The following is a 27,432-nucleotide window of genomic DNA, read 5'->3' as shown; positions in this document are numbered from 1 at the left end:
TTGACACCTTCATCACAAAAGGGAAAATTTTAATTTATACCAGTAGAGATTGTTTCACAAGTGAATGAAATTTTCCTCTAGTGTGCACCATGATTTGCTTCTGTCTTGTATTAAATAGGCTGTAAATGTGTATCATAAGACTGACTTAACATTACATGTAGTAGCTGCTTGGAGTACTCCTAAATTTGATTGCTGTAAATTAACTATTTCCCTTGATACTCCATTATTTAATTGGAGCAACTGACATATTTCCACTGATAAATGCCATTTTCCATTCCAGCAGCAGGCCTTGAAGAACTCTGAGGTGCAGGTCTGCAGAGCTGGTCCTGGGAGGTGGTGGATGTTCCATCTGCACTCAGAGGCCAGCTTGAGGCCAGCTCCTGCCATTGCCACCAAGTTAATTAACTTGAAAATGTTAAGACAAAACTTCTTCTGTCTCTTTAAAGGTGCCTGATAAGCTGCTTTAACATTGCTTCTGAAACATGTGAGTTTTCTACTGGAAAAAGGCAGTAAATTGTAGCTCTAACATGCCACAATTATTCTGCAGAGGAAGAAAAACATCAATACTAAGTGATATAGTAGCAGTTGTTGTTCATTGCAGTTTAAATAGTGAGTTGTTCACACTTAGAAGTAAAAGGCAGATGGGTGAAGGCACACAGCATGAGTTAACTGTGATAAACAGGTTTGAAAACTCCGTGAGAACAGTGTAACAGAAGTGCAAAAATACTAACAATAATAAAAATTTTTAAAATAAAAATTATCCTAGGAGTACAAATATGTAAAAAATTGGCTTTAAAGTTAAACTTTTATACAATCTGAATCACTTGGCTCTTGTGCAGTCCAGATCATAACACTGAGCATACTTTCCGTTTCCTGTGGCCCTTGGCTTTCTTCATGGCACTCAGTGCAATGGTTGTGGCTTCTTTAAAAACATTTTCTATGTTCTCACGGCATTTTGCTGAGCATTCCAGGTAAATTTGTGCGTTAATCTCCTTGCAAGCTGCCTCACCCTGGAAAGGACAAAAAGGTAAGAAAAGATGTAAGTTGGGTGGATGAGTGAAGGAAAGTGAGTTGGGAAGAAAGGGAATTAATTTGTACATCTTTGCAATCATGAAGAAAGAAGCTGCCTCTGAGTGCAGTGCTAGAGTGTGAGTGGCATTGGAAATAAACTGAAGCACTGTAAATAAACTTGGTGTTTTTCCACTCTGCTGAACCAAAGCCTGGTCTAAGAGTTCAGAGCATTAGGGACTCTTGAGATGCAGTCCTGATAGCACAAAAATATTCCCAGTATTGAATTTCTTTAAACTAAATGCTGAGGTAGGTACCTAAGTGAGGATAAGATGTCTACATGGTGGTATTTTTTTCAGGCCTGACCTTAACTATTCTGTGATGTCACCTTTAGTAATGAATGTCACATGCAAGAACAGAATCTGCAGTGATGCTTTGCCTTGTTTTGCTGGTGCACATGCAGGAACCTTGACTTTTGCTTTGAAACATTGCAAGGGCTCAGCTAAAATCCTCACAAAAACAAACGGGTGCCTGCATTTCTCAGCCATGCAATGGGAACAGGCTTGAATCTAAAATATTTCCATGCAATGCTGATTGTATGAAATCACTACAGACAAAGCACAGTGATTTCTTACTTGTGATCCATTTATTGTCCCTTTTGTCCATTTATTGCAGAGCCAGCCCCCATGTTTGAATGCTTGTGATCCTTTTACTGTGTACTCCAGGTCTACAACCCATGGCTCACAGACTCTGCAATTATTCATTGTAATCTCGGGGAGTGGGGGGTGATGTTTCTTCATATTTAAGCCATTTGTCTCCTTCCAGTTGTTTGTAAGCTGCAGTGGTGGCAGATACTGTTCAGATCCTCTGTGCCTGGTATGGGAAGCATCGTGTTGTGGCTCAAGGTGCCATCAGCTGTGAAAAACTGAGGTAGAGCATATTTCAGGGAGGAAAAACCAACTGGGAGGGCTCACATAGGAGGCAAAGTTTGTATAACATGCAAACCTTGAGTTTAACTGCATGAGGCCTCAGCAGACTGGCCAGAAGTGTCTGTTGCTTGCCTGGAACCTCTCTCATATGAGGATGATAAAGGGATTTATTCATGCAAACGAGGGACAATCTGCAACTGTTCACAGTGACAGGCGGGGATCTCATATTGTGTGCGAGGGAGACAAACTAAAAGGCCCAGCATGGTTTTGTGGTGATGCAGTTGCAGTTTATTTTCCTGCTGTTTAGAAGAAGTGGTGATTCACTCAAGGTCATAGTGCACTTGACCCTGTTCCCTGGACATGTGTCTCAGTTTGAGAGCTGCTGTTCTTGCTCTGAGGTGAGAGGAGAAGGATGGCTTTGTAGTTTAGAAAAAAGAAAAATAAAAATTGGAGGACCAGAGCAGAAAGGTCTTGTGTGAATAGGACAAGCTGTTCCATCACTCTTTCTCCTGTACCTAGGGCAGCTATGCCAGTGACATAAAACTACTCATAAATCTAACTGCTTCATAACACTTAGAGAGACTGATAATATGTAGTTTTCTTGAGATTACTTTAGAGACTTCAAAGAACAGTCTCTCATGTCAGAGAAACCTTGCAGATGTTCTTGCTATTAGCCTTGAAGGGATTTATTTCTAAGTAGGATTTGCAAAATACATTTATTCCAGAATGGTCAGTGTATTTAATACTGGAATGGGTTTCCTAACATCTCCAGTCTTTATCACAGTACTGCCCAAAGCACCAGTGATGGCTGCAATGTAGACTAATAACAATTATGAAGGAAGTCCAGCAAACTTGTTAAAGGCTTACAAACTTGTAACAGTAATAACCCAACTGTGAAAGAAGAATGAGATGTAATGAGCACAGAAAGCAGATAGTTGTGTCCTTTAAAACTGCTCATATTTCTCTTTACACTGGCACTAAAAATGGGTGGTGATTTGCTACTTTCAAAAAGAACTTACAGAAACCTCTGTTAGTGCTGTCAACCATTTCTTTATCTGGATCACCAAATTTTGCAGCCTCTGTGATCATACCTGTGAGGAGCAATGCCATCACGTGCTATATCTCCTGCCAAGAGGCCACCACTGTAGAAACACTGAAGTTTACCTGGTTGTAGGTGATGGGCTCCTGCTTGGCAGCCCTGAGCTTGCGCAGGTGCTCCTTGTCCTTCCGAAGGTCTGTCTTGCAGCCGATCAGCACGAGCGGGACACCCCGGCAGAAGTGATTCACTTCAGGATACCACTGGGGGTAGAAAAACAAAACCTTGACATCTGCTATTTTATTTTGTCTTTTGTTTCCTGAAATCAAAACAATACAGCTGAGCAGCATTTAATATAAGTTGCAATTTCAGAGTTTTGGAGTTAGTCTAGTGGGGTGGGGTGGGGGGGCAACCTGCACTATTTACATCCCATAAGTGTTTAAAACTCCTGCCCAGAGTCAGCTTCTTTATAAAAACATAGTGTCATCTGTCTCTATGCCAAAATGTTTATTTACCATCTGTTTAAATTCTGAGGAGCTCCTCTAAAGCCACATTTCAAAACAGAATTTGGACTAAGTCTTGCTTTGTTTTCCTGGTGCTAGGTCCAAGAATGCTTTGGAACATAACAGAAATCCCTGCACAGAGAAGTGGTTGCTCTCATCTCTTCTCTGCAAATAAATACACATGTGATGGAAGTATTCTTTAAGATGTGCAATGTTAGTCATGTGACATTGCTACAGAAAAACAGTGATTTAATTGCTGTTGTTTGATCTTTTTAGTGAGAGTCAACCCTGGTCCTGAGCACTTGGGAGTCATGGAGAGATGAGCCCCAGCTCTAAAGTCTGTGACCTGCAGCTCAGCGCAGGATGAGCGATCTGGGCATCTACACGCCCAGGGTACAGGATACTAAAAGCAACAGCATTTCTAATCTGACATCTTGTCATACATCAGGCATGTGTAATTCATTTAGAAACCTCTTACCTTGGCTGCTACATTATCGTAGCTAGTGGGGTTCATGACATCGTAACAAATTAACACAACATTGGTGTTCTGGTAAGAAAGTGGCCGTAGCCGATCGTAGTCCTCCTGCCCTGAAACACACAGGATGGTTTGGATGAAGAAATCTCTGTCCTGAGCAAACACAACAATGGGGATATGTACAGACACATACTGGAGATCAGGAACAATGGTACTGTAATTGCACAGACTGCAAGTTTTTCATACTTGTAAAATTCCTTCCCTTGAGTACAGAAGATTCTCCCTCACTGACAAAACACATGGTTTAGAATACAGAACACATCCTCAGCAGGTTTTAATAAAAAGCCTGCTTTGTTCACTTGCTAAGGACTTAGAAGCAGTTCTAAACACCAACTGTCAAGTTACTGCTCAAAAATAAAGTCATCAAGAGGAATATGCTAATTATTACTAAATATTTTCAATTTGACAGTGACAGTCCCCATAATCATTTGCACATGTGATGCTGTGACAAGAAGAAACACTGTATTTGCTAGACAGGAATGGTGAAGTAGAAACCTTAGTGGCAAACTTGCTTTTTCCCAGCCTGGTGAGCTAAGAGGAAGCAGTGATTACACACAGGATTGTACAAGGCATGCTGCAGCATGAGCCAGGCTTAACTGGCCTTTGATGCAAGACTCCCCAGCAGATCTAAGGGAATTCTGCTGAATTCTGGAAAAGCAGGGGATTTGTCATACTTCTGATTAGGGATATTCTAGCACGTGATGTGACAAGAGGAAGCTGATTTGCTTCAGACCTGTACTCTTCCCCTTACAGTAATCACCATGCCAGGGTCTGAAGGTGTCTTGCTTTGAGAGATTAAGTTCAAGAAAGCAGTAATTCCCAGCTACAGCTGGCAGCTCAGGAAAAAAAAACCAACAACAAAGCAATCTTTTTTATTTAATAAGGAAGAAAGCATGATTCAAGCAGTCTTTAGAATGTGTATTTGTCATGTGAATTATGAAATCAGGCATATGTCTGTGATGTACTGAATTTCCAAAAGGACAACTGGGAATGCTTCCTTCCCACTGTCACCACAATCCACACACAGACCAGAAACTGCCCTACAGGGAAGTTCCACGTCTCAGATCTTCAAGTTGATATTTCAAATGAAGGAATGCAGAAAATTTCAGTGTGTCCCAACTTTACAGCAATGATTCCTGCTCTGGCACCTGCCTCAGTCCAAAGTCATGTATTCATCACTTGCCAAAATTTTTGTCACCAATCTGAAGAACTGCAAATACTAGAAGGCAAATAATACTACAGTATTTTTCTCCCTTCCTTAATTTAAATGATTGGTTGAGCTACATTTTATTTCAAGACAATCCCTGCTGGATAAGGCATAACTCAGTTTGCCTGAGATGTTTGTACAATGGGAATCTTGGATTTGGACCACTTTGTATTTGAGCTTCCACAACAGCTGTGGGCTCTGTGGGGAGGTGCTGGACAAAGAGGGATTGATATCTCAGGGTTTAATCCAGAAATAATACACAATTGACAAAATTATGCATGTTGTATAAACATTCAGAGCAAAGATTGTAGTGCTTATCCCTTCTTATTCTCCCAAACCATCTACTTGTTTGCAACCAATTTGCCATTTTGTTGCTGAGATAATCCCTTAAATGCATTAAATACATCAGGTGCCAAACTTTTTTTCCCCTCCTAACTTCCTCTAGTGCTGTGTAAAGTTTTCCTTGTTGAAGTTCATGCCTCTGAGTTTCTAACAATATAACTTGTAAAATTAAAAGGTCCTCCAAGTTGTTGTTGGCAATTTGTGAGGCAAACAGGGCTGTCCCTTTGGGAGGAACATGTTTATTTGCTTGGAATCAGAACAAACCTCTAAATTCACACTCTCCTGGATGGGATAACAGAAAAAGTGTATTTAGTTATGTGACACAATATGTTGTATTGCAGGTCAAAAACTATAGATATGCCCTGGTGAACTGCTCCTTCATCTTCAAATCCATTTGCAGTGATGGATTTTAAAGCAAACAATAAATGCATGAGAAAATGCTGTATAAAACACGGCTCCGTGTGCATTTGGAATGTTGGATACAGAGTGCAGAATGGGGTGGGGTGCAGAGAGCAGAAGGGGAAGGTGAGATGGCAATTGCTTAACCTTAGGTTTCAGCACCCACAGGGAAGGAGAAGGAAGCTGCTCTTTAGAAGCTCAGATGCAGCTCCTCAGCTGCTGAGGATGTAACGGGACCCAGATCAAGCTGTATCTAAACATAGACATCCCCCTCTCTGAAAACAATCTCTTTCACCCCCTGTCCTCAAGTGCTGCTGGTGAAATGCAAGAAAGAGCCTGGGAGACTTTTTTTTTTTTTTGTAAAGCTGCTCAGCCTGTGGTCAGAGCTAATTTGGCAGAGATTTAGGTCTTTTTTCTAAGAGTTTTAAAAAGGAGGAACAGAGGTGAACCTAAGCAGTAACTGAATCTGTGTGCAAAGCCCTTCCTCAAACACAGGTAGCTGTTTTCTTTCCCCAGTTAACACAAAACATGCTGTGGAGGAGTTGGTTAAGTATCTGCCTACGTGTGAGCACAACTGTGACCTCTCTGTCTTCCTCAATTCATTGTATCATCAGAAACTTGGGGTTTTTCAAAAGAAAAAACTCCACCCAACTGAATTCATGTAAAATGTGCCAATTCTCTGCCAAGCTGCCAGTCCTGCGTGCCTCTGGGAGATGCTGTGTAACCACATCCCTGAGGTGGGGAGGGAGCTCTGGTGGTGGCTGAGGGTGAACAGGAGAAGTGAAACCACAGGTCTCAGTCTCATGTGCATGTTCACCTCTGTCTGCTCTTCCTCACCTCTTTGTCCATTCACCACCAAAGAAGTGACAGCCTCTGAGCTGCTTGCCAGCTGTGTTTTTTCCCTATTCAGTTTAAAACAAATTGGGAAATGGACATTCTTGGCAGGAGGAAAACTTGTAGAAGAGGATACTTGGGGCAGGAGGGGCACACATCAATGAAAAAAATGGGGTTTTTGTCTTACTCAGGCATAACTTCCCTGCCAAAGTTCTGAGAAGTTATTTTGCATTCACTGGCTTTTATAATTTCTCTGAAGACCTTGTGCTTCTGTCATCAGAGACCTGAAAAACCTCACTGGAGGCCTTGCATGTGCTTCCTGTCAGAGCAAGTACCCACAATGATGAGGCATTACTTCCTCCCCAGCCCAGCAGTGCTCTGCTCTCTGCTCTGAGAAACTCCTGCACCAGGAATTGAGCCTCGTGTCTGCACTGCACCTAGGGCACCGACACTGCTCCCCTGGCATGGAAAAACTACAGAGTTCATTCACCTCTCAGTGCTTTTGCCTCTGCCAAGCACAGCTGGAAGTGGAAACTTCTAATTGAAAAAAGCAGCTGCAAAGGCTGCTTGCAGACCAGACAAGTGACGTTACAAAGCCTTTACACATTGCATGTGTGTGCCCCCAACTTCCTGCAACAGCAAGAAGTGTTTGATGAGGAAGACACAGTAGCACAGTACAAAACTCACACCAAAAATTCTTTTTCTGGTACATTTTTACACTAATCCATTAAGTTCACTTGTTACCAAAATTCTTGTCAAGAAAATAATACCTTTAGTATCTTGAAACATTTGTTTCTTAAGCTTTTTGTTTGTGTTCTCCTTCCTCAGTAAGTAAGCTCAAAGGTTAGAGCTGCACAGAACTTGACAATACAAAGAATCCTTCCAACTTTAAACAGCCCATGGAGCTGAACCTGTCCTTTACCTTTCCATGATGCTGAAGTACACCCAGCTCTATTTTGTGTTGCCCCAAGCAAGATCCTAAAAATACACAACTCGTTGTTCTAGTCTAAGCCTTAAGGAACTCAACATCAGTTTTGTACTATTAAAAACAGGATGAGATTAAAATGTGTACTCAAGTGAGTCCTTCCTCTAGCAAAACTTCCAGTTACAGAAAGAGCCTGAAAAGCTGCTTGACTTTGACAGAGTTTATAGATATGTAACATAAAACTATGTAAGCAGCTTTGAAACAGAACCAAAATTCACATTTTCCTCCCTCCCAATTAAATGTCTTAACCCAGGTGACAATCTCCCTGCTTTCTTTCTTGCTGCATCTTATGAAAAGTGAAATAAATTTAACAGGAAGGGAGGATACAAGTGTCAACAGCCTCAAGAAACTTGTAGCCTTGTGGCCATTATGCTGTTTTGGGAGGTGAAAAATGTTGGGTTTCGAGGTTTCCAGATGAGAGATGGAAAGCAATTGCTCTTTCACACCAACAATGGCAGCTCCACTTCCCAAAGTGTCTCACAAGACACAAAATACACCCCACTGTTCTTCAGTGGAGCAGTGCTTTAGTCCAAAACAGTTTTTACAGCTGTGAATTCCATGTGGAAAGTACACACTAGTAGTTATATGCATGAACAGGGAAATGACAGGACGTGGGATAATGGTTTTAAACTATCAGAGGGCAGATTTGCAATCGATATAAAGGAGAATTTTTTCACAATGAGGCACAGGCTGCCCAAAGAAGCTGTGGCTGCTCTATCCATGAAAACATCCAGGGTCAGCTTGGACAGGGCCCTGAGCAACCTGATCTAGTTAAAGACGTCCTTGTTCATTGCACAGGGCTGGAGTAATGACCTTTAAAGGTCCCTTCCCACCCAAAATGTCCTGATTCTGCAATAAGCCACCAGCTCAGTGAGCAGTCCCTGGGCTGCTGGTGGTGCAGGTCTGGTGCAGAGCTGAGCTTTGGGACACAAGGAGCTGTGCACTCCTGCCAGGCTCGGGAGAGCTCAGTGCTGCAATGCTGGACCTGCCCAGCCCACTGCCATCTCTGGATCCAGGCCATGCTCCTTACAGCCTGGAAGAGACTTCAAAGGTAAATGCTGGAATGTGTGGCACGGGGATTTTAAATGAGAGCCAGGAACCATGTGACAGGCAAAAAATCCACACTGACAGCAAACAAACTTAAAAATCATGAGTGCAGTGGCAGGTTCTTGGTGCCAACACCCTGTATTAACAAAATTCCTCTTTGGGTGCTCACACCAGATTCCAGTCCTTCTCTTTTCCTCTAAGACAGACTAAAACCCCTTGCCATTCAGTAGAAGGTATGTTATCCCAACTAAATCGACTTAGAACAGTAACACTAACACAAGAAGACACATTGGCAAATTGGCTGCTCGGGATCTTACTACACTGTAGTAAAAATTAGCAGTGAAATTTACTTTTAGATTAAAAGCCTTTAAAATTATGTTTTCAGCTATCACATGCAGCATACAAGAAGATAAGTGTGTTTTATTACTATTAAAAATGACTAGACTGCATTTGGTTCTTATTTGTCTTGCTGTAAATTTGGAACAACCCCACAGGCTTGAACTGAAACAGGTGATTTACACTGAGCTGAAACCAAGCACGTGTCAATTTTAGGGTTCATTTAGGAAAGCAGCTGGATAACAGAGTCTGGGAACTTTGAGTGAAGCTGAACACAAACCATTTCACAAGTTCTTCAAATGAACCTGAACAACTATCAGCTTTTTCACAGGCTTTTGACTCTGAACACAAACCAGCCTTTTTCTCCTTCCCTATTCAATCACACATGGCAGAAAATTAAAATGTTTTCCTGGTTGATTGTATTATGCTTTGCATTTGGGAACTGGGTTTTAATACTTCCAGATATGGTTGCTATTTGATGTTTCTGAATTTATTGGGTTGTTAAGATAATGAATGAGTCGATGACCAGAACTGCCATTAGACAATCGATCCTTTTTTTTCTGGAAGGTTGATATGCAACAGGTAATGGTGGTTGGTTTGCTTGTATTTTCATCTCTAGCAGTCTTACCTGCAATGCTATGGTTAAACTATGCTGGTAGAGAAGCAATTTGAAAACCTGTGCAACTTTACGGTCTTCAAATATTGGGCTGATTTAAGTAGACACTGAAAAAATCTTCTGGAACAGAAACGGGGATGTGTGCGCTCACAGGAGCAACATTTTACAGTAACACAGTTTCTGCTTATTTGCCTGAAGTTACGAAAGGCTGGGCCGGGTTTGGGCTCAGTCCCAGGCCCATGTGCCGGGGTGGTGCCGCGGCAGTGGCCGCACAGGGGCTGCTCCTCGCAGGAAAGTGGAACCCCTTACCTGCGGTGTCGTACAGGTTCAGGGTGACCTCCTTCTTCCCCACCGTCACGCTCGTTGTGTACTTCTCAAAAACAGAGGGCGCGTATTGCTGCAAAGGGAGAAGGATCTCGATGATCTCAGAGGGCCTTTTCCAACCCTAATGGACTTGTGACTGTGAGAAGCGGCGCCGGCGGGGCCCAAGCGCTGGGGCCGGGCCCGGCTGCGGCCCCCAGCCCCGCGGGGATGGCAGCCCCTCACCTCGGGGAAGGAGCCCTTGGCGTACACCATCAGCAGCGACGTCTTCCCGCAGCCTCCGTCGCCCACGACCACCACCTTCACCTCCTTCCCGCCCGACGGGGCGGCCGCGGGGCCGCGGGGCCGCTCCGCCGCGCCCTCGGGCACGGCCCCGTTGGCCGCGTCCATGGAGCGGGAGCGCGGCGGGCCCGCTGAGGGCGCGGCGCGGCCGGGACGCGGCTCCGCTCCCCGCCGCGCCCGGGGCGGGCAGAGCCGCCCGCGCCCCGCCGGGGATTGGCCGCGCCGGGGCCGCCGCCGCCTCAGGTGCCGCAGAGCCCCGCCCGGGCCCCCCCGGCACTGGGGGAGCCTCTCCAGGACACTGGGGGAGCCTCACCCGGACACTGGGGGAGCTCCTCCCGGACACTGGGGGAGCCTCTCCCGGACACTGGGGGAGCCTCGCCCGGCACTGGGGGAGCCTCGCCCGGCACTGGGGGAGCCTCGCCCGGACACTGGGGGAGCCTCGCCCGGCACTGGGGGAGCCTCGCCCGACACTGGGGGAGCCTCTCCCGGACACTGGGGGAGCCTCACCCGGACACTGGGGGAGCCTCGCCCGGCACTGGGGGAGCCTCACCCGGCACTGGGGGAGCCTCGCCCGGACGCTGGGGGAGCCTCGCCCGGACGCTGGGGGAGCCTCTCCTCGACACTGGGGGAGCCTCTCCCGGCACTGGGGGAGCCTCGCCCGGCACTGGGGGAGCCTCGCCCGGACGCTGGGGGAGCCTCGCCCGGACGCTGGGGGAGCCTCTCCTCGACACTGGGAGAGCCTCGCCCGGCACTGGGGGAGCCTCGCCCGGACGCTGGGGGAGCCTCGCCCGGCACTGGGGGAGCCTCGCCCGGCACTGGGGGAGCCTCGCCCGGACGCTGGGGGAGCCTCGCCCGCACCCTCATGGCCGGCCCGGGGCCGCCCTCAGGCCGCGGCTGCTCGGGGGCACGGCGGGAAGGCCCCTCAGCGCCGCGGCCCCTCAGCGCCGCCCGTCCCGCCGGCAGCCCTCGAGGCCCGGGACCATCGGGCCTCGTCCCTTTGCCCTTCCACCCACACACCCCATCCACCCCCGTTTATTTATTCCCGTCCCATTTGTTTTCCCACAGGGAACGGTTCCCAAGCGGCTGAGGGAGCGCTCCGGCTCAGCGCCGATGTGTGACCGGCCAGGCACGGTGAGGGCGGGCAGAGACCCCCGAGGCACCCTCCGAAAGGCACCTTGGTGCTGGCAGTGACTCACTACTTGTTTTCCACTGATTTATTGCTCGGGAAAGAACTGACAGCTCTGCTCATCATCTGCTCACCACCCAAGGTGAGCTGCAATGAAATTAAACCCGAATTTCTAATTTTAATTGCAGAGATGCGGTGGCCCCAGGCTTCCACGCGGTGTTTTTTGGTACCATGGGACGCAGGGGATCACAACAGCTGGGTATGTTTGGCTCTGGAAGAGGATCATAACTGCTGGGTTATGTTTGGTTCCAACACACATGTCAGGGGAATCACACTGAGTTTTGGACAGACCCTCTTAGGTGCAAATCTACCACCACTCAGCACAAAAAACCCCCATGTTTCTTTCCTGGCAGTAATTAGCAATGTTCTCTATCTCAAGTAAGACTGTTTTTAAGAAATAAAAATTTCCTCTATTTTTTTTTTTTTTTTTAATACCGCTTGTGGGAATAGCAACAAACCCCTAAGGACACGCTGGGGTGTAGCAAGACCGTTTAATTCAACTAAGGAAAAAAAAATCCAAAACACAATTCAAGTAAGGCTTCTCATTTTCCCCTGCGCAGTTGTGTCACTAGATGGCCTTCCAGACCCAATACAAACACCACTGCACTCGGGCAAGGAAGGTCCTGCTTTGTGCACAGGGCAAACAAAAAGCTAGAAAAGGATATTTCTGCAATAGATAAGAAAAAGGGCCTGTAAGACTTAACACAGTGTATATATAACTCAAATTATAACAATAAAAAAGCGGTCAAATTCACACCTATTTAAAATTCACCATTTTTCTGTGGAAAAAGTTGATGCAAGCACATCGAAACTGTCAAAAAATGCTTTACGAGCCACAGTCTTATAAATCTTATCTGGAACACAGGAAAAGCCATGAGCTCCTGTCCAGTGTAATGGCCAAGAGCATTCCAATAGCACAGGAATGGATGGGCCAGGAAAGAATTTGTTTTATCCTGAAATGATTTATTTGGACCTGGCTAAAACCCAGTATCACACTATGTATGATACAATCAGCAGGCAGAATTAACAGTCATCCTGTAACTGAAGAATTTAGTTTGTTTTTTTTTTCAAGTCAATTATTGCCATAAAGGGGATTTTCAGGGGGATAAAAGTATTTTATGGTTCGTTATTGATTTGTGAAGTTTTGCTTTTTCTTTTTGTTTTTGGGGCTTTTTTCCCCAAGCCTCAAAAAACAATCTTTACATTTCTCACTGCTTTGTCTCATTGTACATTCTATACTTCAGGAAACTTTTAGATTTGTACACCTTTAGATTTGGGATGAAACAACACAGAATAAGAAGATTACAAATACAACTGTAAACACTCCAAAGACTGTTTTTAACTAATGGATCTTCTACTTGTAAGAAGTCAACTTACTATGGATGAAATACAACATTTCAGTGTCTCATGTACTTAATTTTAATTAACAGCTATGCTTTAGTGTGCTTTAGGCATATCATTTAGTTTTGGGCAAAAGCTGAGCCTATTTACTGACTCCAGAAAAAAAGCAAAATCTAAAATGGAATTGCGCCACTGATTTATATGGAAGAAGATTCAACCCTTTATTACTGAAATTCAAATATAATCATTACTAATTGTAAGTGTCCTTCTCTAGTTCAGTTTTGGCCTGTATATTGATTTTGGCACAAGTTCTTTCATCAAAAGCTTACACATCTGCAGCTCAGGGGTCAATGTGCGTGTGGAGGTTCTCAGTGAGCACAACAAAACCAGGGCATTAATGGGGTATGGAAAATATTTGTGTTCCAATCTTGGTGCCAATTTGTTGCTTCATAATCACCAAGGAAAAAGTTAGGAAGGAGTGAAAGGTTAGCACACTGCTTAGGAAAACTGCTAGGAGTTTGTGATTTTTAAAAGATGTCCTAACACTCTGGATGGTATTGATGGGTAATTCAGGTTAGTTATGACAACACCTAAAAAAAAATCTCACAGGTTAGGTTCAATAGTGTTTGTACACACCATCTGCTGCATACTCCTATTGTTAGTTTGTTTGGTAACACAAACTGGATAAGAATGGGGACCTGTTCTTCCTTATTGTCATCAGAACTATGTTTTTGAAATACACTTAATCTTTTTTTCATAACACAAACCCCAGTTTACAAAGACTTCAACATAACAGCAACTAACCCCATTTATGTCCAAGGGAATATTCATAAACTTAGTTAAGAAAAGTGCATAACAAGACAGAGCCTTAAATATTTATTTTTTAACATTACCAGTGACATTAATTATTTGTGTTTTCAGCTACGAAGTCCCACTCCAGCATGTACTGAGCAAGAGCAATGCCTTGAAAGATTCACAATGGGAAAGACAGAGCCTAAGGAATGGGATTTACCAAGTAAGTCAAGTGAATCTCTGATAAATTTCAGATGTTGTACAAGGCCAACAATAGCTTGTCAAGTGGACACAGACTCTTACTGAGGGAGTCTCTGCCCCAGGGAATTTATTATGGACAGGGCACAGAAGGAAGGGGGAATTATGATGTGGGAGAGCTGAGCTGTCCCTGCACACAGCACAAAGTTCTGGTGACAGAATCAGTGTGAGAGGAGAAGCCTATGACAAAGCAGGTGTATACTACTCAAGGTGATTCCTCCTGTTTACAGAACAAATGAACAAAATTGTTTTTCAGCTGTGCTTTTGCTCACAGTGCCAGCACTGCTCTGACCCTCACTAAACCCTCCACACAATTTCCAAAATCAAAGCTCCCCAGTGTCCTTGACTTTCAGCTGCTTCTGTCTCCATTTTTGCAGTGTTTCTCGCTGTTCCTCTTGCACAGGCAGAGCTCAAACATCTGGTCCTCATGGCCTGATATTTTACACACATACCCCCACCCCAAAAAATCCCTTGGGCCACATGATTCACCATCTATTCAAACCTTGCCATGTGCCTGGTTTTTTGTGTAGTAGCTCCTACTGATGTAAATCCCTTGTTCCACAAGAGCTCTCAATTGCCTTTTTCACTGAAGGCAAGGTGGCTGTGACACTTGCCAATCTCTGAGACATTTAACCCAACCTAAAGCATTATTACACTGTTGTTTGGCTGAGTAGGAACCATATTTTTTTCCCAGTGGGAAGTGCTGCCAGAAAGGCATTAACTTTCCAGACTATTAAGTAATATGGAAAAATTATATTTCAATAAGAAAATTTCCTTTCTGCCTTTTCATTCCTTAGAAATAGTTCCTGTTTCACTTGGCTCAAGTAGCCCCTGCACTAAATCAGTGCAGAAATCTTTGGATAAACTCTACGTAAAATCTGTCCAAATGCTACCAGGGAGTTCAGAGGGTTGGGAAAGACAACAGGACAAGGGTCTGCAGGGGGAGGTGTGAGACAAATTAAGACACACAATTCAGCAAAATCAGGCAGAGAATTTTCAGGCACTCTGATGTAGTTTGGACAAACTTTATTCATAAAACAAACACTCAGGACTACCTGATTGATAGGGAACACAAAATGTATCTTAGTTATTTTCTCTGGTATTCTTTAGATCAGGGATGCCAATTGTGTGGGCCAAATATGGCCTGCCTGATACATGCACGGCCAAAGTACTGTATTTTGAATTTCACCTTTCATCAGAAACTCAGTTTTTGGCTTTGCAGCTGTGGGGGAAAACCATCCAATTTTACAAGCCTGAAGTAAGTCAATGTGGTAACATCTCATCCTCATAAGTAGGTGCTCAGAGGCAGTTTCAAGTTTCTGTTGATCACTAAAGCGTGAACTCTCAAGCTGAATTCTGTTGTGAAAAATAGGTAACACAAGGTTAGGATCATCCTATGCCTTTCTGGGACATCAAACACAATGAGTGATCTCTAAAAAGCATGAAATGAGCAGGTCTGCCAGCATCTCCATAGCTCTGCCTCCACGGATCTGGGGATGTGTGGCTCCCAGAAGTGCTGGCATGGCTTCCCTGAGCCATGGGCAGGAATTTGTCACCACAGGCTGGCAGAGCTATCACAGCAATGCTGGATCTCATCCCCAGCCTCTGTGCTGGGAAGGCAATCTGGAGGTTTAGTGGAAAGAGGGATTCAAAACACCTCATTTCAGGTGAGATCTGCAGCTGTGTTTGCCTTGGGAGCTGGGCTAGGTTTTGCCAAGGGAACAGGCAGAAGCAGTGGGTTCAGGAGTGAGGCACAGCCTTGCTCATGGCTGACAGAGAACAGGGATCTGCTACAGATCTGCATGAAATTAGTCACCATCAGATGCTCTTCTGCATCCAGATCTGCAGCAGAGAACACATCCCATCAGGAAGTAATTTGGGGAAATTTAGGGAAAAGGGCTACAAACAGCTTTGCTTGCAACACAATGTGTTCTTAGCCAGCATCCAACCAATCCCTTTTGTATAACCTCTAAAATCCCTCTGGCTTAGGTCTGCCTGTGTTTTCATTACCCAACATTCCACCTAACCCAGAAAGCACAGAGATGCTATTTTTTTTCAAAATTGGAGCGCTCTGTGCAGTATCTGCTTCATTCAGATCACTTTCCCCTTCTCTTGTTCCAAAATTATGTAATTCCTTGTGGATAGGGATATTTTCTTTTAATGTACTTGCTAGTTCAGAAATAAGGGAAGACTGAACTCAAGAGGAGTGTGTGTTAATTAAGATGACCACAGCACCAGGGGAGGGAGGAGTTGCATTCAGCTGCTTTAGCTTACACAGGAGGGATTAATATGGAGTGGGTGAGGCAACTGTGGATTGCCAAATCTAGGTTATGTTCCCCAAAATTATGTTGGAAGATTCCCCTAAAACTGAAATATGTGGAGCTGTACTTTTTTTGTGTGGGCTATAGAGAACATCAAGTTTAAGTGAACCCAGGTTTGGCTTCCTAAATATACTTTTCACTATATGAGCTATAGTGAGGCCTGAATAAGTGTGTGTTTTACAGAGTCATGAGTCAGGCTTTGATCAACACCTCATTCCTACACCCTCATACCTGGCCCAGGCAGGAAGCTCTCAAACCTTTTGGACAAGGATGTGGGGAAACTGGGAATATTCATATGGGGAGAATAAAAGATGGTAAAGTAGGCTATAAGAGAATGAACTATGGATGAAGTAGGGCCATGTTTTTGCTGAGTAATGCATAGCACTGACATTAACATGAAGTTTGCATTCTCCCCTCTGGTATCTGTGCAAACTTCCCACAGGAAGGCAGCAATGGCAGACTGAAGAGATGATAAAATTCTCTATTTATATGGGGGACACCAAAAATTCTGCCTGTTTTTTGTGGAGTGCTGGATGTATGGGTAAAGCTAAGTGGGAAGCACTTGCTCTGTCATTGTCTGGCTGGCAAGATACTCATTCATAGAGGTGGAGGTTTGGCAGGACCCAGAGGAGCTTGTGGCTTGTCAGAGCATGGCCAGGCAAAGCACAGGCCCAGACTGAATATTTCTCAGACCTGAGAGCAGCCATATCCTGGCCAGAGCAAACCCTGACAGGAACAGTGATGCTCAGAGCAAGTTAATTAATAACTTGAGGCGCTGGAAATAAAACCAGGTTGTAATTGAGTGATGTTTGCTTTAGAGCTGTGATTCTTGGCCTGTGTCAGGTTTGTGGGAGCTGGTTGGGCTGACACTGCAGAGCGGCCTGGCTGGATGTCCTCGCTGAGAGTCACCAGAGCGGGTCAGGAAGGTGTTCAAGCATTGGTGTGGGGTGGTGAGGGCAGGCACAGAGAGCAACAAGCTGACAGTGCTGGGTCTGGCACACCACCCTGCCCTGCTCTACACTTCTGTACTTGATGGCACATTTCCTGTGTGTTTTACCCTTCCTACACACATCTCACCCTTCCTGGATCTCCTCATAACAACAGGCACATTGTCAAGTTCCTCATTGCTTACTGAGATTAACATAGTAGCCCTGTTTTCTTGAGTTGGGGAGATTTCCTGGTTAAAACTGTCCTAATTAAACTTGGATCTCTAATAAGGCTAAAAATGCCCCTGTGTGAATGGCAGCTGGATCTGCTTGAAAAATGTCAGTGCCTCAAGATCTTTAATGGTCTTGGGAGTCTAACAATAGTACAGACAGTGCCTATTCAAAGATAAGGGCTCCAGGCACATGTAAGAAGGAAGCAAATACAGCATCCCCACGAATCAGACACCTTAGACAAAAATTTTCTAAGTACAGAACACATCTGGCTATGTATTTGTCAAGTACTTTATTCACTTGAACTACACACACAGCACCCGCAGCAAATAATTTCCACTGTTAAGTATGAATGGGCTCCTCCATTTTCCTTTTAGGACTCAATTTTGGACCTGGGAAAAAGTGTTCTCAGTCGAAAGGCCTCCAAGCAAGCCTGGGCTGGTCACAGCACAGCAACAGCTGCATGAGCTTAAATTCCTCTCCCCACCCTGCTGCACAAGCCGTGCCCCTCAGTCCTGTGCCTGGAGGAGAGGAATGTCCAGCTTTCCTGCTTCCCTGCCAGCTCCACTGGCATTTCCTATTCCACTGCCAAGTGCACGTTAGGCGCAGACACCATGAAGTGCTTTTTCATGTGGGCAGTGGTGGTGGAACTAAGGATCCCTTTTGGTCAGAACCCCCTGCAGATGTTCGTGACACTTTTTTCACTCTCCTTTATGCAACACGTCAGGAGTTTGTGATAATTCACTACCACAGGAACCTCTTCCTGCATGCTGCTATCTGCAAGTCCTTCCGGACTGCTGGCAGGCACTGCCCAGGGAAAGGGAAAGACAATGTGCAGTGGAAGGTGTCAGGAAGCAAAGAGAGCCCTGTCCTGCATCGGCAGCTCCCAGGAGAGAGACAGGCAGAAATGCAGCAATGGCTGTGTGGGTTTAGTGGAAACTAACTTCAGTTAGAAACTAGCAATGGCTGCCCTCTTGAAGGTTAAAACAACGAAAATATCTGGAAAAGGTATTTTAATTTAAAACTTACCTAAAAAAAAAGAAAGAAAACTAAAGCAAGTTCAAAAATAACTCAGAAAGTAGACAAAGATAAGAACAGATGCTGCAGGAGTCAAGTCTGAACAAAAGGCATGGGCTATGAAAGAAAACCACAAATGGCAGGGGTTGAAATGTAAAACCTACAGTTCACAGTGAAACATGAAGGATGCTGTTGTATTCCACACCTCCTCTTCCTGGGTGTAGCTGTCTCCACAAGGTGAAGGGCAGTAATGAATCAAGCTCCTTCCCTCTTCCTGTATTTTCTATTCAATTATTTGCAGGCTGTGCAAGTTCTGCTTTATTTCCCCTCTCCATATGCCACACTCTCCTTCTGTTTTTTTGGTGTGTTTTTTTTTTTTTTTTAAATTCTGAACTGTGCCTTTGGCCTCTCTCCCATTCCTTTCTCCTCGGTGCGTGCCCCCCGCTCTGCCAGGATCTGCTGTCTTTGTAACCTCTGCTGTGCACATATGCTGGCTCTACCCGCCCCTCCTGCCACCCCCTGCTCCACCGAGTGTCCCTTCTCCTTGCTCCAGCTTTTCTGCCAGCGGCTCCGTGAGCCAGCCAGGAACGGAGCGATTTTACCATGCCCACTGCTCCCGTTTCCATGCTGCCGGCTCCTCTCCAGCGATCAAGGGGAAGCCGTGCTGCTCCCCTCGCACAGCACAGGCAGACACAGCCCTGCAGCTGCTTAGCAACTGCGAGCTGCGGTAGCGCAGGGAGCCACGGACGGCTCAGCCTTCACCGAGCCGGCGCCTTCGGGCCCACGCCGCTGCAACCCGGGGCTCGGGGGACCAGCTGGGGCACTCCCCACCGTCCTGTCAAACAATAAATCAAGATGCAAATCCTTAACTGCACGATTGAGAGTAATGGTGGCAATGTCAAGGGTAAAGCAAAGTCCTGGTCTCGTGTCGCATCGCACCAGTGGGAAGGCACTGCTCTCATTTGTAAGCTGAACTCATTCCATTTGATCTTTGTCATCGGTTTCTGGCTGCAACGTTTTATACTCCATCACTTATAATCAGAATGTTCCTTGTATGTGCTGCATGTGTTAAAATGGCTTCCAGGTCCCCAGCTACCATCATATCAGACTGTTTAATGAAGTGTCCAGAGACACAGGTAATTTAGTGCATAAATATCCTTTTAGATTACTTATTTGTATTATCATTTCCTTCTGATGCACGCTTTGTAAGTGCCCAGCGTCTTTAAATGGTACATTCTTTTCATTCTTCCTCTTTTATTTTTGTGGAACTGTACTGTTCAGGGGCCATGAAGCACTGAACTGTTTTGTAATTCAATGGCTTTAGAATGCTGATTAGAACTGCCAGCCGTCTTGATTTATTTCATGATTTTTATAAGCTTGAAAGCATTCTAAAAAATAACCAGCTCTACATCCTGATAGGATCACAGCATTTCAATGGCAGCAGCATTTCAATAGGCAAGAAGCAACACAAAACATTCTGCAAGTCAGGTGTTGAAACAGCTTCTTTATTCCTTTATAGCCCTTGAAAGATTAGATCTCTGAAAGCACTCACTCCCTACCTTACAGAGGTGGCTTTGTCATAATACTTGCAGAAATAATATGATCATATACAGTTTAAAAAGTAACACACCCCCCCTCCCCCTGCTATGGCAAATAGCCAACATATCCATCAAAATTTGTCTGGATTTTAAACACAGTAAGCGTTTGTTCCACTGTTGGGTGTCACCATGCATCTCTGCACTCCGGCAGCCAAACAACACAGCCTAGTGATTCCCTGTCATTGTTCAAGGCTCACATCCCATGCATCCTCAGAGCATGCCGGGGCACAGGTGTAATCTGTCAGCAGGTTGCTTATTTTGGCTGACAATTCCCTAGACAGATCATCTGCTGTTCTTAGGAAGGAATGAATAATTTCATGGCAAGAAAATCTGAACAGGCAAATACCCTGTCCATATTCCTTCTCAATATTCCTTTGATATTCTTAGCCTGGTTTCCTAAAAATAAAACTGTCTAATGCGACTGTGTTGTTCTATGTAATTTTCTCCCCTCCTTCCTTCAACCTCATATTTGGCAGGGGGGAAGACATCCCTAATGTATTTAGGTCTTGAATGAACTTCTGGATACAGAGTATGTAGTGAGGCATCACGTCTAAAAAAAACCCCATCTAACAGGAAGGTCTCAAAATGTACTTTGTAACCACCCGGCCCCTGACCTCTCATCTTTCTTTTATGGGTCCTGCAACCACCTGTTTTGTGCTCTGCATTATTTAATGGCTACATAATAGACACCAGGGAAGGCAAGTGTTGCAGTGTGCCTCTGGCTCCCTTCCAGCTCCTAAACTGGGCTTTCTTCCCATGCAACTGGGGTGTGGCAAAGGATGGTGTGGAACCAGACCTCCTCCTGACACAATATTGACACTGCTGAGGTGTGTGTACACACACCAGGAACCAGGAAACACCCACAGTGCAGATAGGTTATCTGGAAGAAAACATAAAATCATAACCAACCAAGTTTGTAGGTGACACTAAGCAGTATCAGGAGGGAGTATCAAATAAAAATAATAATTTTAAAAGGCCATTGCAAGCAACAACACTAAGAGTTTTCAAGAGGACCAGAGCAAAGCCATACATGCAAAACAAAGAGCACAATCCTACAGTACAGGGTTGTCATCCTACGAAGGAGAAGATCCGAGAGTATTTTAGCAGCCCTGCTGGGAAACCAGCTGAACACAGGCTGGAGTAATCCCTGGATGCCTGACAGACACATCTGAGCCAGGAGGGCTGTTGGCTTGGGCACGGTCACTGCCGATGGCTCTGTCCCCTTCTGCCCAGATCAAAATGGTGACAAACTGGAGCAGGAACAATTACAGGATTAGTAAAGATGGACCCGAGGGGGAGCTCTGCAGCCTGGAACGGAGTGTTTAAATGCTCAGCTTGCACACAGCTATGAGAGGATGGAAATCTGGTAATGGAGAATTCCTCTGCCAAGGAGACTGAGGGACAGACACATCCAGAAACTGAAAGCAGAAACTAGACAAGTTTAAGAAGGTACTTTGATTTCTAGTCTGTCATGTAGATTTTTGATGGAAACAATTTACCCTTATTTTACTCCCTTTCACAGCCCATTTGAAAATGAAAATATGATCTTTATCTAAGATACAGCTATGCTGCAGTTAAATTCTTTCAAATTAGAAAAAGCCAAAAATTCATAAAAATCAAGAGACCTGCATAATGCCGGAAGTTGAACCAGATGAACCTTGGTCTCTTTTGTCTTTTATAATCTATTAATCTAGTTTCCTTGCACAAGCAGTGGATTGTGACTTTAAAACCTTCAATATAAAGGATTCTGTGTACAAGGCAGTCTAAAACAAAATGTTGTAAACAGTTAGGATCATTGTTTGGCAGAACAGCTGCATATTTTTTATTTCACTTTGCCTCTCAATCTAATTTGCTCTTGTTGCAACACTTTGCCAAAGAAATTAAATCACTTCTTATTGATAACAGACAGTGATATAATTAGCATAAGAGTTTTCCACTCAACAATGCCAGGCAGGGACGCTGTGGGCAAGAACAAACTCCTTTGCTTCAAGAATGTGCACAGAGTCACCACAAGCTGTTCAGAGAAAAAAAAAAAATCTTTCCTCCCCCCCTTTCCCCTGAAAGATCTCTTTATCTAAAGAGTCTCACGCAGCAAACCAGGGTCAATCTAACTCAAGTATGAAAGTCTGGTTTGACCTTTCTGGGATTTAAACACGCTGTACCAGAACATTTTGCTTTTCAGATACGAGGTTCAGCCATGAAACCACCCACTCTGAGAGCACAACTGGTCTCAACTGCCTTGGCGACTTTTAAACTACACTGAACATTATAGTAATTTAGAAACTCTAAAAAACGGAAAGAAATGTTCGGCTCAGACTTACAAAAACAACTTCCAGCAGTGCTGAGGACTCACACAACTCACTGGGGCGGCACGGCAGGCTCGCTGTCCAGCGCCTGCTGCCCCAGCAGTTTCTGGCCCTGGTTTGCACGTACGCAGCGCCAGGCACACGCGTTAGGACCTCTCCCAGCTGGAGCACTTCATGGATTCTACCACCGGGAACAGCCGTCCTGGACAATGATTAATCGCAGACAAAGATCAGAGTCCTGGAAAAATATGCAGAGAGATGCAAGTACAGACAAAGCTGTCTAAGCTCCCACAGTATTATGGTCTGGCTGTGTCGCTTCAAAGCTGCGTTAGGCAGAACTGGTTTGCTTCAGGGTTGAACAGATCAACGTTATGGTTTAAATGCTGGTATTGCTAACAGCCAAATATATTTACACGTAAATCTGAAATCCCAGGAAAGTTAATAGCCCGATGTTGTTTAAATATGCCTTTTTTAGTCGCTTCACGTGCTGATTTAACTCATTACGATGCAAGCTGCAGAAACATTCTCACTACAGTTCAAAACCCCCTGCAAACACGAGCCCAGCTCTGCGCCGTACTTTGATCTACACGTCGCCTCTTTCGGCCATTTCCAGGAAGCTGAAATGCTTTCCACCTCTATTGAGAGATACCAGAAGAGCATTTTAATGGTGTTCAGCTAAGAACAACGTCACCGTTCCTTCTGATTTTGCCAGCAGACGGTCACTGGGAGCCGTCGTGACCCGGGCCGGGTGCTCAGCGCTGACTCCAGCGCGGGCCCGGCGCTCCCGGCCGGGCAAGGACCGAGCGGCGGCTCGGGCGGCCCCGGCTCCGAGCGCCGCAGCTCCCGACAGGGCTCGCAGCGCTACAACGCCAGCCTGGCACTGCGGAAGAGCTTTGGTTTTGTTGTTGGTTTGTTTGGTTTTCTCCCCCTCCATGGGAACGTGTTCTGTTTTGTGCGGACGGTTTGTCGCTTGCTCTCGACATAGAGGCTGACCCGGTGAGGAGCGAGGGGGGGAGCGAGGAATGGAGCGATGAGCGCAGTTGTTGCGAAAGGCGCGGGCTGCGGTGCCTCCTTCGCGGCAGCACCCTGCTCCCTCGCAGGGAAACAGCCCTGAGCCTCGGCACATACCACAGCACAGGTTGTACAAACCCACGGACCGGCTTGTGCTGAGCCGCAGGAGCTGCGGGCAGGGCGCACCCTGCCCGGCACATGCCGCTCCCGCAGACAGCCTCTGCCAAGCAGCCACTTACCTTCTCCCTCCCTCAGAGTCCGCAGGACGGTCCTGCTCTAGCCTTACCAGGGAGGCCACCTCTATACAGTGTTTGCTTTTCCTCCCTGTCCTGCCCTCTGAAGTGGTTGGTCAAGCCAGGCTTTCCTGGCTCACCTACTCTGGGTCTGCAGTGAGCACAAGCTGCAATTCCCCGCAGAGCACAGCGAGGATTGTGAAATTCCGAGATAACCCTCAGCCTCCACTCAAAGCGAGCTGCAGCAGAATCTGCTCGGGGAAAGAAAAAAAATCCCACCAAAAAAACAAATCAGAAGGAAAAAAAAAAAAAGAAGAAGAAAAAAAAAAAAAGACGCCACATGTAACACCTCATCGAGCCATGGCGGCTCCACTGCAGCACGGCACCGGCTCCGCGCCAGCCCTGCCCGAGCGGGCCCGGGGAGCTCGGCGCTGCAGGCCGGAGGAGGCAGGGCAGCGCTGCCCCGGCTGGGTGATGGCGGAGGGGGAACAGCCCAGGAGAGGCAGAGAAGGAAAACAACAAAGAGCCATGTGACGGGGAGCGGCGGCCGCGCTCCCCCCGGCGCACCCGCTCCGGGCGGGGAGGTGGCGGCGCCGCCCGGCCCCTCCCGCGGCCAGCGCTGCTGCTTCCCCCCGTCTTCCACACCGCCCGGGCTTTAATTTTTTTTGTGCATTTTATTTTTTTCTCCTTATATGTATAGGGAAAGGGGGGTGGTGTTGTTTGTTCCTCTTTTTCCCCCCCTCTGCATTAGGCGACTTCCATGGCTTGCTGTTTTTATAAAGAGAGCAGGAGGCTGCGGCGGGGGAAGGGCGGTGTTATTTATAGCAGCCGGCATTATCCGAGCTGCCTTTGTCCTCCCGGCCGGCCGCCCCCCCGCCCGGCCCGGCTGGAGCGCCGCCAGCCCCGCTGCCGCAGGGCGCTCCCGCCATGTTGTGCGCGGGGAGAAAGAGCCGCTGCTCCCTGCCCAGCTTCGCCCTTCCACAGCCCCTCACAAAGCGCTGGGGGATGGGAGGGGGAAAAGGGAAAAAAAAAAAAAACCAACCAAAAAACAACACCCCAAACCCATCATTTCCCTGCAGCGCCCGGGACGCGGAGCGCCGGGAGGCAGCGGGGGGAGAGCCCGCCGCGCCACCGCCCAGCGCTGAGGAGAACGCGGCGCCGAAGGGAAGGAGAAGCCATGATGGCGGCTGCCCTCACACAACACGGAGCGCGACCGGGAGCGCCGTGCCCGCCCCTCCCGCCGCCCGGGACACGGTGCTGCCGCAGCCTTTCACATAATAAACCCACCAGAATTCGGCGGGGAGGCCATTTTCGTGGGCTGGGTGGCGGCACTAAAGCACAACTGCTGTGAATATCAACTGCGTCACGGCTCTCCATCTGTAACACTCAGGCTGCAAAGGGTCCCTCACTTGGAAGGAAACTCCCTCATTTTGGATATACTTCCAGACCTCCTTTTTCCCCCCTCTCTCCAAGTCACTGCCTCTCGGTATGAAGGATTTTACAGTGCTTTCTAGGGAGACATCCGCCATTAAGACTCACCGTCGTGAAAAACACCCCCCCATTTTGTTGCCTGTTTTTTGTCGAGCTTCTGTAATTAGACGGATAAAACATGTAAGGGATCCCTACCACCACCACCGCCTTCTCGCCTTTTTTAACATCAACCTCACTAACATCTTACTGTTCACAGGCAGATTTTTTTTTTTTTTTGTGCTTTCAATTTAACAGCCACGTAATGCCTGCCTGCAATGGATTCACAGCGTCTCTCCGCACCAAAAAAAAAACCAAACCCACCCAGGGCTGAGGACGACCAAGAGCTTTGTGCAGAAAGAGAAATCAAATCCCTCCCTGAAAACAGACGTTTCAGAGGTACTGTTAGATGTTTCTGAGGAGAAGGAGATCGCCACCGCTTTCAGACGACCATTGGGATCTTTCCACCCAGGACAATACCATTAGCTACAGGCCTGGGCTATTTGTTCCTCTGCAAGGGCAAAAGGGTTTACTTACCCGCACACCATAGTTGAATGCAGCTCTGAAGGTGAAGTTGTTACTCTTTTTTAAAATAATGGCTATAAGTATATATATGATCTGTATCACCACTTCTCTCGTAAGTTTGCGAGGCAAAGCGGATCTTGTTAAGATAAGTTATGGATCTTTGTGTGACAGTGGTCTAGCATCAAAAAAAGAGGAAAAAAAGGGGGAAAAAAAGCTATAGAAAAAGTCCAGCTATGTTGACTGACCGTACACAGGCGAGGACTCCTGCTCGAGGCTTAAATCTACCTTCCTGTGGCAGATTTACTCTGTACATAAAAAGGACGTTCAGTGTTTTTCCACAGAGCACGCAGACACTAAAAATATTCTCCTCAATAGTTTTAGGCTGCACATGTCAGTGTGAAAACACCTAGTTAACATTTACTGGTGCTAAACAACTTTTAAGCATATCTTAGCCAGATAATTTGCTTTATAAGTAAAATATTTCAAAAAGCATAAATTGGTTTAAACAGACAAAAACATAAGACATGCAAATGAAGGCTTAGCAATAAGGACCACTTCAGTAACATTAACATGAAAACTACACTTAGCGAGGACAGAATGGATTGGGTACTTACAATGTAAGAGGAAAGAAAGAGAAAAAGCTTATCATAGTAAAATTGCCTTATTTTTTTTTTTTGCCAGAAATTACTATTCCTATACCCATATTTAAAACATTACCTTTTAAGCACCAAAGGAGTTAATAAAAATGGCCAGGAATCAAGTGTTTAATACAAGAGAGAAGTCTCTCAAATTTATTGTTCAGTCATCAGAGCTGCTTAAAGCTTAAAAACCCCCAAAACAATGAAAAAATAGAAAAAGAATGTATTTACTCTTTTTTTGTTGGCATTCGAAATTGTTAACTGCTGACATAGGGTGTGCCGTGACCTAGTTACACAAGACAAAGATGGATCCCGAATCATAAGGGTGAAAAAAATCCGCATTACTTTTTTTTTTTTTTTTTTTTTTTGTTAAGGGTTTGAGATATATCTATATATTTAAATCCTCCTTCTTCAGTGAGTCGTCTGGCACCGTGCTAGAGGCTCCCACCACCCCGCGTGGTGTGGATTCACATGGCGGATCCCCCTTTATGGAACAAAGGAAAAGCCCAGTTGGCCATTTCGCTCCACTGCAGAAAAATGGCTGCGGGTCCCGCGGCCTCTCCTTGGCTTCTGCCGCGCGGTGCTTTTACCCCGCCGCCTAATAACTCAAGCCCCATGGAAGCCGCGCTCCCATTGGCTGCGCCCACCGCGCTGCCGCCGCCCCAGCCAATGGCGCGGCCGCTCCCGGGGCCGCCGCGGCCCCGCGCCCCGGGACGGCCGCGCCATGCGCCCGCCGCGCTCCGCCCGGCCCCGCGCCCGCCGAGCGCCGGGGGCACCGCGCCGCCCGCCTCTAACACCGAAAACAAAATGGAACCTCCCCGCTGATTGGCTGACGAGGGCTCCGGACCTTTAATAAGCAAAGCTGCTCCCCCATCTTCCATCACCCCTTCCTCTGCGTGTGTTGCCACCCCCCCCCCCCCCGCACTCTCCGCCGCAGCGGCGCGGCGGGTCCGCGCTCCACCCGCCCCCGCGGTCGCCCGGGCTCGCTGAAGTCTTTCCCTAAAAAAAAAAAAGAGAAAAAAAAAACGAAAAAAAAAAAACCAACTTGTCCCACCTATAGGTCCATCTTGTTTAGAAACAGTTTGCTCTAAGGTAAATGCAGCGGGCAGATTCCACTCGCCCCCCCGCATGCCGTTAACCCCGCGGCGGGGAGGGAAAAAAAACCCGCGCGTCCCGGTGGCGGCCCATGCGGCGGCGCTCGG

General features: G+C 46.3%; 1 protein-coding gene across 6 annotated transcripts; it reads right to left on the bottom strand.

Moving 5' to 3' along the window:
• Window positions 1-576: 576 nt before the first annotated feature.
• On the bottom strand, window positions 577-27,429 carry RHOF (ras homolog family member F, filopodia associated). 6 transcript variants are annotated; one of them, XM_021532704.2, is made up of 5 exons: window positions 10,324-10,488; window positions 10,087-10,174; window positions 3,955-4,064; window positions 3,102-3,236; window positions 577-1,010 (listed from the first exon to the last, which is right to left on the bottom strand). In XM_021532704.2, exons 1-5 carry the CDS (start codon window positions 10,486-10,488, stop codon window positions 846-848), a joined length of 663 nt encoding a protein of 220 aa, XP_021388379.1. In that variant the 3' UTR covers window positions 577-845. The 6 variants fall into 6 exon arrangements, 1 of the variants encoding a protein (XP_021388379.1); XR_013340930.1 differs by lacking the exons at window positions 577-1,010; window positions 3,102-3,236; window positions 3,955-4,064; window positions 10,087-10,174; window positions 10,324-10,488 and adding exons at window positions 19,937-22,594; window positions 25,605-26,714; window positions 27,285-27,429; XR_013340931.1 differs by lacking the exons at window positions 577-1,010; window positions 3,102-3,236; window positions 3,955-4,064; window positions 10,087-10,174; window positions 10,324-10,488 and adding exons at window positions 19,937-21,300; window positions 22,372-22,594; window positions 25,605-26,827.
• Window positions 27,430-27,432: the final 3 nt, after the last annotated feature.

The sequence above is a fragment of the Lonchura striata genome, chromosome 18, assembly GCF_046129695.1.
Source record: "Lonchura striata isolate bLonStr1 chromosome 18, bLonStr1.mat, whole genome shotgun sequence".
In the NCBI taxonomy this organism is placed as follows: domain Eukaryota; kingdom Metazoa; phylum Chordata; class Aves; order Passeriformes; family Estrildidae; genus Lonchura; species Lonchura striata.
This window is presented reverse-complemented; position numbering and strand designations above follow the sequence as displayed.

What these genes read in the sequence shown, in the direction of transcription:
- RHOF (XM_021532704.2), bottom strand. Translation starts at nt 10,488, where the DNA reads ATGGACGCGGCCAACGGGGCCGTGCCCGAGGGCGCGGCGGAGCGGCCC. An exon ending in GAACCTGTACGACACCGCAG is followed by an intron (nt 4,065 to 10,086) that starts GTAAGGGGTTCC and finishes TGTGTGTTTCAG; the next exon opens with GGCAGGAGGACTACGATCGG. An exon ending in ACGATAATGTAGCAGCCAAG is followed by an intron (nt 3,237 to 3,954) that starts GTAAGAGGTTTC and finishes TTCTACCCCCAG; the next exon opens with TGGTATCCTGAAGTGAATCA.